We start from the raw sequence: 10,744 nt of genomic DNA, 5'->3' as shown, positions 1-10,744 counted from the left end.
CCCCGGCCCCCGGCCCCCGGCCCCCCGCCCCGGGTCTGAAACACTGACCGTCCAGCGCCTTGGGGCGTCCCTCCCGACGTGAAAGGCGTGACGCAATTTGGTAATTTTGCTGTCGTAGGGCCACTTTGGGGCCAGTACAGTAATTCGGTTGACTTTGGGCTGCAAACCTATTTGGCAGGAGAGAGTGAGGCTGAACAGACTGCTCTGGCAGAGAGCGCAGCCCAACCCAGCACAACCCAGCACAGCCCAACCCAACCCAGCGCAGCCCAGCGCAGCCCAACCCAACCCAGCCCAACCCAGCACAGCCCAACCCAGCACAGCCCAACCCAGCACAGCCCAACCCAACCCAGCACAACCCAGCGCAGCCCAACCCAGCACAGCCCAACCCAACCCAGCACAACCCAGCGCAGCCCAGCGCAGCCCAACCCAACCCAGCCCAACCCAGCACAGCCCAACCCAGCACAGCCCAACCCAGCACAGCCCAACCCAACCCAGCACAACCCAGCGCAGCCCAACCCAGCACAGCCCAACCCAACCCAGCACAACCCAGCGCAGCACAGCGCAGCCCAACCCAGCACAACCCAGCGCAGCCCAGCGCAGCCCAACCCAGCACAGCCCAACCCAACCCAGCACAGCACAGCCCAACCCAACCCAGCACAGCCCAACCCAGCGCAGCCCAACCCAGCACAACCCAGCGCAGCCCAACCCAGCACAGCCCAACCCAACCCAGCACAGCCCAGCGCAGCCCAGCGCAGCCCAACCCAGCACAGCCCAATCCAACCCAGCCCAACCCAAAACAGCACAGCCCAACGCAGGACAGCCCAACCCAACCCAGCACAGCCCAGCGCCAGCCCAGCCCAACCCAGCACAGCCCAACCCAACCCAGCCCAACCCAGCACAGCCCAACCCAACGCAGCCCCAGGGCAGCCCAACACAACCCAGCCCAGCGCAGCCAAAATGGGCAGATTTTTTTTTAAATTGAGAAAATAAGTGCGAAATGTTGGGGAAGTTTTCTGACTGCGCGCACACACACACACACACACACACACCCGCGCGCGCCCCTGTGTTTACATAGCAGTCAGTAGGAACGCGGTTGTTAAGTCGATTTTGGTGGATCGCTTTCCCGGGGTAAATTTTACAAAAAAAATAATGATTCGGTCACTCAATCCGCGGCTGTTTGTGGGTGGGACGCCGCTGCGCGCAACTGGCCGCCGGGTTTCGCCCACAAACTACAGTCGGTTCACTTTACGGTGTATTCCATGAGGCGCTTTGAGTCGGCTCGACCGCCGAGTGAGTGAAGGAAGCGTTAGTGATTCGTAATAATTTAGTGGCTACAACTTTTTTTTTATATAACTTGAGGAACCGCTGGAATAGGTCACACAGTGAGTGAGTGAGTGAGTGAGAGGGTTCGTTGCAGAAGACGTGTTGGTGTGACTGCAAAACCTGGGCTCGCCCACTGAGCTTAGCCGGGCGGTGATTGGCTGGCGGCTTAGCCGGGCGGTGATTGGCTGGCGGCTTACCGGGCGGGGATTGGCTGGCGGCTTACCGGGCGGTGATTGGCTGGCGGCTCAGCCGGGCGGGGATTGGCTGGCGGCTTATCCGGGCGGGGATTGGCTGGCGGCTTAGCCGGGCGGCGATTGGCTGACTGCTCCGGGCCAGGGCGGCCATTGCCATTGGCTGCCATTGCCCCGCCCCCTCCCGCCGCACCTGCCGCCATATTTGTTGTCGTGTCAGAGCCCGCGGTGCTCGGCCGCTTTGCGAGGGGGTGGGATCCCGGGAGCCGGGGGTGAGGCCATGGCAGCTGGAGGGAGGGTGGGAGGCGCCGCAGCCGCAGACCGAGCAGAGCAGAGCAGCGCCGGGGCCGCTGAAGCGCGTTAAGCCGGGCCTTTGTGGTGAGTCCGCGGCGCCTCCCGGGGTTTGCGGTTGACGGGGCCCAGTACAGTGCCTCCTCTCTCACCTGGTGCCCTCCCCCCCCCTCCCCCTTCTTTTCCTCCTTCCCTCCTATTCCCTCTTCCCTCGTTCCTTCCCTCCTCTTCCCTCCCTTTTCCCTCTTCCCTCCTTCCCTCCTTCCCTCCCTTTTCCCTCTTCCCTCTTCCCTCCTTCCCTCCCTCTTCCCTCCTTCCCTCCCTCTTCCCTCCTTCCCTCCCTCTTCCCTCCTTCCCTCCCTCCTTCCCTCCTTCCCTCCTTCCCTCCTTCCCTCCTTCCCTCCTTCCTTCCCTCCTTCCCTCCCTCCCTCTTCCCTCCCTCTTCCCTCCTTCCCTCCCTCTTCCCTCCTCCTCTCGCTCTCTTCTTCCCTCCTCCCTCCTTCCCTCGTCTTGAGGTACTTTTCACAGCCTCGGCCCATTGGTTTCGGTGTTGGGTGTTGGTTTTGCTTCCCTTGTTGTTGGCGGAGCTGTCGGGTGTCTTGGTCGTCATGTTGTGTGGTCCACCCGATCGCACAGCAACTAAAGATTATTAATAACACTCACTCACCGTCCTGGCATTTGATACAGCGCCTCATCACGTCTTCGAGATGTCCCGAAAGCGCTTCGCAGGATACGCTGTAAAGTGAATTGACTTGTACTGTGTGGGCGAAACGCGGCGGCCCCACCGCGCGCAGCGGGTTACGCCGGATACTGCTACACACAGGATGCTGACATTCCCCGTCAAGAAGTAGATGCATTCGAGATACAGTAGTGCCATTTCACAATAGGACATCTCAAAAGTGCATCGTAGGAGTTACTGTAAAGCCCGGTTACTGTATTTTTGCAGGCAAAATGCAGCAGAAATGTCCCAACAACAACAACAACAACTTGCATTTATACAGTGGCTTTCACGCCAGGAGGGCATCTCGGGGCGCTCGACAGTGAAGGGCTTGCGCTCAGGCTGGGGGTTGGTATCGAGGGATGGGAAGATGACCGAATGCACGGTCGAAGGGGAAAGTCTTGAAGGGGGCAAGGCAGAGGCACTCCAGGATGGAGTTCCAATGGGTGGGATAGATAGGCTGAAGACCTCACCGCCATTGCCCAGTGTCTGCCGAGCGGACAGGTTGCTAAAGGTCGCATACAGTGAATGTTCACTTGCATCTGGAGAATTATTGGCCAGACTACCAGGAAAAACTTCTCTATTTGATAGGGCCATGGAGTCTTTAATGGCACCTCCAACATTGCAGCGTGCCCCCAACACTGAGCTCGAGTGTCATCATAGGAGTTCTGACATGGGGCTTCAACCCACAACCTTCTGACTCAGCCAGATTGGCACCACAAAAATACTAACCGTGCATATATTGTTTACTGATACCTGCCTCTTTGCCTTGTTCCGTATTGTAAATTCTGAATAATTAATAATTCAAAGGAGGAAAATTCACAAGCCTATTTTGGATTAAAAATTTCCATGGCTTGGGTATTCACTTTTAATTCACTTTCAATTTTTTTTGTGTGGGGGGGGGGGAAAGAACCAGTTTGAATGGTTAAATTTAGTAATGTTATCATTAAAATCGATTTGCTTGACAAAGATCATGTTTTGATGTTGTGTCACAAATATAATTGTCAGTTATATATTCTATGTAGGTTTTTTAATTTTTTTTCCCCCAAGAATCCTGGCTAACAGTCCTGCAATTAAATTGATCATTCACCTGCTGTTTCTTTGTGTGCAAATTGGCTGTCACATTCGCCTACAAATACACAGTCACTACACATTGCAGAAAACTGGACCTGCTGCACATCCCTTTCGCTCTGCCCACCATCTTGGCCAAGCCTTCAGCAACTCTGCCCCCACCATTTGGAACTCCCTCCGTCTATCGGTACCTTGACTTGCCCCCTTTCTATCTGATCAGAAATCTTGCCAATAGTTAACTTCCTTCAACCAGGTCTATGATCATCTTCCCCCCCCCCCTCGCTTGTTGGCATCTGAGATCAATCCTGTGAAGTACTTACATCAATATATGTTATGTGAAGATCAATATATAAATTGCAGGTTGTTTTTGATAAGGCAAATGGAGGGATTATTATGTCATTTCAGTTTTGAATCATTGCAAGGTTAAAATGATGTAAATACTGTAACTAAAACAGTGCTGGTCGCCACAACCCTAAACTGGATTGTATCCTGGCCTTGAACTATCAGATTCACATGACTAGTTGCAGTTGAATTTAGTTGTTCAAATAACTTAGGATTTAAGCGAGCATAATATTTTCATCTCTGAGCCCTGAATTTCACCTGGTCTTGCTCTAGAGGAGACTGGCGTTTAAGATTGTTCATGATTGTTCAAATTCTTAACATTCAGTGTTAATTTGGAAGGTGGTTCTTTTCAAAAACTGTGGAAAAGCAGCTTTCAAATTGAGACAGAATTTGAAAGATTTCTTGTAATTCCCAACATTTCTCATAATGTTATACTGTAAGCCGGGAGAGAGTGCACATTCCATTCCAAAAATGCATCTCTGGAATTTCCTTATGTGGGCGAGCTGCGGGGAATTTTCAGTTTGTTTGGATACTCTTGAGCGTGGCGATGGGTTTCTGCATGTGTCAAGACACCCGGCCAACCAAAATAAATGGTCTCAAAACTAAGTTGAATTGGGGTATCTGAAATGTTATTCAATGATAAAGTTCTGTATGTGCAATCTTCAAATGCACAAAGTGTGTTTTATTGCCTTTCGACTTCTGACACTTTTGGTCGACTTGAAAAGACCCGTTGATGAATTCTTCTGTTGAAGATTGTATCACAATATACCTATGAGTCAAACAATTCCATGTGCACTAGTTATTTCCAGCCTAGTTAAAAATATTACAAAGTATTTAATTGACAGCTGAAATTGAGTCACTTTCTGTTTCGCTTGCCATTTTGTCAGCGTTTTGATTAGGTCTATCCCTTTGTGAGCTCGGTATTCATTTCCTTTAGGTGATATATTGTCTTTTTTTATTAAAAAAAAAGTTTACGTAGAATCTGTACGCTTGTTACACAACAACCATTTCAATGCAGGGCTCGTATTGTTTCTATTTCTATTTGACTGGAATTGTGCTGCCAGTTCTAAACTGTTGTCATTGTCACCTTTGTCCCATAGAGCACTCGCCTCGCGAGCGAGAGGACCCGGGTTTGATTCCCAGGGCGGGGCGAAACATTGTGCAAGTTTCCTTACTCCACACGCCTCTGTTTACCAGCAGTAAGTAGGAACCCGGTTGCTAGTCGATTGATGGATTGATTTTCTGTGGCTTATCCCTTAAATTTGTATAAAAATTGGTTCACTCAATCCACGACTGTTTGGGCGCAATTGGCTGCTGCATTTTGCCCACTAAATATACAGTCAATTCACTTTACACTATATTCTGTGAAACACTTTGAGACATTTCAAAGATTTGACAAGGTGCTATATCAAATGCAAGGATTGTTATCATATATAATGCTGAGTTCTCCCATGCAAATGTAATGACATGCACAAGTAGAAGTCTAAGAGCTGCTGATGAATAATAATTGATTATTAAAGAGACTGACATCTCCCAAACTCTTTATTATTATTGAGAAAGAGTGATCTGGTGGTGAAATTTAAAATGTTTACATTTACGGTATTGAATTGACAAAACTATGTACTTTAACAGCAGTATTAACATAAATGTCATTCACATTTAAATACGCTTTTGTAAATGTCCATTCTGAGTTTTATTGTTATGTGGAATTTCCGATCTGAGAATACTGTCTTGATTTAATAGGTAAAAGCGCCAATTTGTGCTGTATAGACTACAAGGTCTCAGCTTAGATTCCTGGTTTGTACAGTCTTGAGACGCCAGCCTGTGTGGAGGGCTCTATATAAGTGCAAGTTGTTGTTGTGCAGAGTTGGTTGATCTCAGCTGAGATCGCTGTTTAAGGTGCAAATATAATAATAATCTTTGCATTTGACGATGGGGGTTCTTGAATCGATGACCTTTCTGACTCAGAGTGTTACCAACCGAGTCAGGATGACACTGTTGTCGTTAGTGCCTTTGGGCTTGGGAAAGGAAGCTTCAGTGTTCCCATTCCTGATCTCTCTCCCGTGCTCAAGCTGGAAGAAGTGTTTAGTTTATATTGAAGCTGGTTGAATGGCCTCCTGTCATTCACTGTCTGTGCTCAGAAATGAAGGGTGGCCACTTAGGTGAGTTACAGGGAGTTGCTACCCATGAAATTCTCTCAAGGCCTGAGGAAATCCACGGCTTTGGGCTGGATACTTAATAGCCTGATCATATTTAGAAAGGTTTTTGATATATGTGTAGTGCACATTCAGTGTTTTCAATTAATAAATCACTGGTTTAAAATTGATTAATTTTAGACAGTCATTGCCACACATTGCCACTGGTCCTGTTGAAAACAAGTTCCTGAAAAAATGTCCCAGCAGGAACTTTTTATAGTAAGTGAACCAAGCTTAAAGAACAAGGAGTATATTTTAAACATTCTAGACTACTCATCGCAAATCAAACATTACTGGTTATTGAAGACGGTTTCTTGATGACTTAAGTGTGAGTAATTACCAGTGCAAATATTTAAATCACAGCAGACTCTAAATTAAATTTTGCATTAAGATTGCTAACCAAATTTATATATGTATGATCATTAGATTGTATCATTTAGTACTGATTTAGTGGGATTCATTTTGGAGTTAACTTGTTACGATTGACAGTGGGCAGGCTATTGTACCAAAGCAAAACTACACCTGACGAGGTGAAACCCAAAAGAATACTTTGTTCTGAAATATTTTGATTTTTTCCCCAGTTGTGAGTCATAAAGGTTTGACTGTTAGAACTTAATCTTAAGGTGTGGTGAGAATATTGCCCTACAATTCTAAAATATGTATCGTGACGTCAATTAAACTATCACCAGCTGGTGGGTGGGGCATAATAGGGTTCCTCTTCTTTGCACCTGTTTTATATTGCTTATTGCAGCTGGATTTGAAGTGACGAAGGTGTGGACGAGAGTTTTGAGTTGTGGACAAGGGCCATCACCATTTAACCTACAGAAATCTACAACAACAACTTGCAATCAATTTACTAAGTTTGTTTTTTGTTTGAAGCATATGGATGGTTTAAATCTACACTTCACCAGTCCATTGGATGGTGCATTAGTAGCTAACAGAGGCTCTCAGCATTTCAAGCCCCTGCTTCACCAATTGAGATGTTTTCTGGAGTGAAAATGTCCTTCATGTATAAAGGAGCGCAGTACAATAAGTATGTATCAAAGATACCTCCTGCATGTCCTTTCAAAAAAACTATGAACATCAGAATTAGCATTTCATCCTTAAAGGTCAAGGAGTGAGAGAAGATGTCCAGTGTTTCAAAGTAGCGCTAATTTAGCTCATATCATAATGGAATCATGGGATGTAGGTTTGATTCTGCCCTAAACATGCTTTTTTAAAAGTCGTTCAGCTCCGGGCATCAGGGATTAATTCTTCACACAAAGAATTTTGAGAATGTAGAATGAACTGCTCTTAAAAATCTTGGCTGCGGAATTGTTCAAGATGTTTAAAAGGGAGGTACTTGTGAATTAAAGATATTAAGGGATATGGAGAGGAAACAGAGTCATGAGATTGAAAACATTTTCACAATCTAATCTTTCTACTGGTCTAGTTAGTTAATTATATGCATCTTCAATAAAGTAGGGTGCTTCCTATTTTATATTGCAACTTCGTCCACAATGGAAGTATTTAATTATTAAGCTTGCAAAACAATTTCTTGAATCTGAATATTAATTTCTTTGGGCTTAAGGGTGTGTTTTGTCAGTCAGAAATGACTCAAATGTTTTTGTTTTTATAGTGACTCAATGTTACAATGACTTAAATAGACTGCTTATTAGATTCTATTCTGATAAACTCAATGTCTTAAATGTTACAGTATACAGTATAATGTTTAACACATCTGCATATGGTAAAGATTAAGCTAACTAATTACTGGAATTGTCAGTTTTGTTGCTTTAGAAAGTGCAGCTGTTGTGAGTTCCATGTATATTTTTGGAACCATCTCTGTCGTACTGGAAAAATAGCTATGTGGAAGAATGCTCTTTTTGTGACCTTGTCCTTTCAACATCTCATTAAGGTGTTCTGTGTTCATTGTTACAGGATAAACATATGAACAGAGGAGAATGGAACAACATTCAAATGAGGAGTTTGATCTGGAGGCCAATGAACAGCTGCCAAGCAATACTAATGAAGAAATAAATCTGTCAATCAATGATGGTCCTAGAAATCAAGGGTCTATTAATGGAGACACTCCAGAAGAGGCTGATACTCCAAATGGCACATATTTTGAGTCAGAAGCACTTTACTCAGCAAAAACGCGAAACATGAAAACACACCTAGAAACAGAAGGGGAATGCGGAACTCTTGAGGCACCATCAGAAAAGGAAAATGTTGAACAGAATGAGAAAAACATGGCAGATAATGGTGGAAGTGGCGAGCCATTTGCCATAATAACTTTGAAAAGTGATCTGCAAATAATGTCGGAAAGTAGGCAAGGTGCTGGCGACTGCATCAAACCGATTGAAACTGACAGTTGTCAAACACTCCATCCCATATCCGAGCTTTCAAAGCAGGAAGAGCCTACGGATTGGATCAAAACTATATCTCACTCCAAGTTTGGTTCAGAGAGTCCATTTGACACCGAACGCACCAAAAACCTGATGTCTAAAATGAAGCAGGTGACTTCACAGGATGCTTTGCTCGAGGAGATCGAATCAGAGTTGGATCTGTTTTCGGTTGAAATTCCAGCGGACTCTAGCTTACCCAATGGAATTACAAAAGAGAGTGGTAGCATAGCTATGTTAAGTGATTCAATGCAAAGCAAATATTTTCACCAAGAATGGAAAATAAGAAAGTAAGTATTATTAAGAACGGGCATTTGAAATTCTAGTTGAACGCACCAATTTGAAAAATTGCAAGGTTGAAAAAAAAATGCCAGATTTCTGGTGTAATATTCGAGTTAACTAGGTTCCCTTAAGTTATTTTTACTTAGACATGTTATTCTGACATAATAATAATAACAATCCTTGCATTTGATATAGCGCTTTTCACATCGGGAGGACGTCCCAAAGAGCTTCACAGAACACACTGTAAAGTGAATTGACTGTATATTTGTGGGCGAACGCGGCAGCCAATTGCGCACAGCAATGTCCCACAAACAGTCGTAGATTGAAAATGACCAATTTATTATTGTTTTGGGTTTTGGAGGGATTATTATTAGGCTCTGTGTGGAGTAAGGAAACTTGCGCAAGGTTTCACCCTCTGCCTGGAATTGAACTCAGGTCTCTCGCTTGCAAAGCGATGTACATGTTCAGTACTGTACTATGATATTCAATGGCTAGAACTTGTGGTGATAAACTTTATAGCATCAGTGAAAATCTCGCCTATCTAACTACTTAGAGAGAAGTGCTAAAGTCCTCCTAGTTTAACTTTTATTATATGGGGAAAGATTTGAGATCATTGGCATGAATACTCCAAAAATGCTGTTTCTTAATTTGTCCTTAAACTGCAGCAATATAAGTAGAATTGAAGTGTCTCCAGTCCCCAAGATTGAGACCATGCAGCTCAGTGTTCCACCAAATAGTGCCTTAACCACTAATCACTTTGGAACATTGCCTTATGACAACCAATGTATTCTCATTTAGGAGTATTGAGTTAACTCTCACCAACCTGCCTAATACTTTCGCAGGATGTGTCCCTCCAGGGAGAGAGTGGGCATTCCATCAATTGTGGAATTTCCATGTGTAGGTGGAATGCATGGAATTCTCAGTTTGTTCTGGATACTCTTTAGCACGGTGATAGGTTTCTGCATGTGTCAGACACCTGGCTGACCGAAGAAAAACTGTAGTACAGCAGTTCAAAGTGTGGTTCCTGATTATACCTGTTTTATTGTGCAGACTGATGGAAGAAAACCGCAAACATCAGGAAATGATTGTAGAGATCTGTGCAGAGAAAGACAACTTGAAAGCAGAATTGAAAAGGCGATCTGAAACAGAAAAGCAATATATCATCTCTATCAAACAGGTGAATCACCATCAGCGGTTGGGCCTTCAGCCTCTCTGCCCCCACCCTTTTGAACTGCATCCCATAGTACCTTTGCAAGACCCTCCTCTCAAGACCCTCCTCTTTCACTATACCTTCAGCCATCCCCTACCCCTCCCCTCCCTGCCCTCAACCACCACCCCCCCACTGATCCCAACCCCCTGCTCAGGTCCAAATCACTGGCTGTCCAACAACAACAAAATTACATTTGTAAAGTGGCTTTCACGTTGGGAGGACGTCCCAAGGCGCTGGACAGACAGAGTTAAGGACCCGAGCTGGGGTCGGGGTGGGGGAGGGTGGAGGGCAGTGGGGGAAGCGGGGAGATAGAAAACACGGTCAAAGAGGAGGGTCTTGAGATGGGTCTTGAAGGTGGCGAGGGAGGGGGTGAGACTGAGGGACTGCGGGATGGAGTTTTAGAGGGTGTGGGCAGAGTGGCGGAAGGCCCACCTGCCAACAGTGGGGCAAGCGAGGTGGGGCCCGTGAGCAGGCTGGAGCCCACTGAGCGGAGGGAGCGAACAGGATGGTAGGGGATTAGGAGGTGGCAGAGGTCGGGGGGAGCAAGACCGTGGAGGGACATGGAGGTGAGGACCAGGATATTGAACTGTATCCTCTGTGTGATGGGTTAGGTTCCAGGGCCTTGGGGTGTCTTCCCGATGTGAAAGGGTGCTATACAAATGTCATTTGTTGTTGAATCACCTCTACATTACAAAAATCACATTTATCTGACACAATTGGTTTTGAGTTCATTATCA

General features: G+C 45.8%; 1 protein-coding gene across 1 annotated transcript in view; it reads left to right on the top strand.

Moving 5' to 3' along the window:
* Positions 1 to 1,763: 1,763 nt before the first annotated feature.
* ccdc186 (coiled-coil domain-containing protein 186) overlaps positions 1,764 to 10,744 on the top strand; it is a 36,520-nt gene continuing 27,539 nt past the window's right edge. Inside the window, 3 exon segments of the mRNA XM_007905659.2 lie at positions 1,764 to 1,892; positions 8,052 to 8,805; positions 9,848 to 9,974. Of these exon segments, the coding sequence (XP_007903850.1) occupies positions 8,075 to 8,805; positions 9,848 to 9,974 (858 nt within the window). The 5' untranslated portion in view covers positions 1,764 to 1,892; positions 8,052 to 8,074.

This window comes from Callorhinchus milii, unplaced genomic scaffold (assembly GCF_018977255.1).
Source record: "Callorhinchus milii isolate IMCB2004 unplaced genomic scaffold, IMCB_Cmil_1.0 Scaffold7, whole genome shotgun sequence".
In the NCBI taxonomy this organism is placed as follows: domain Eukaryota; kingdom Metazoa; phylum Chordata; class Chondrichthyes; order Chimaeriformes; family Callorhinchidae; genus Callorhinchus; species Callorhinchus milii.
Note: the sequence above shows the minus strand (reverse complement) of the source record. Positions and strands in the feature narration are given on the sequence as shown.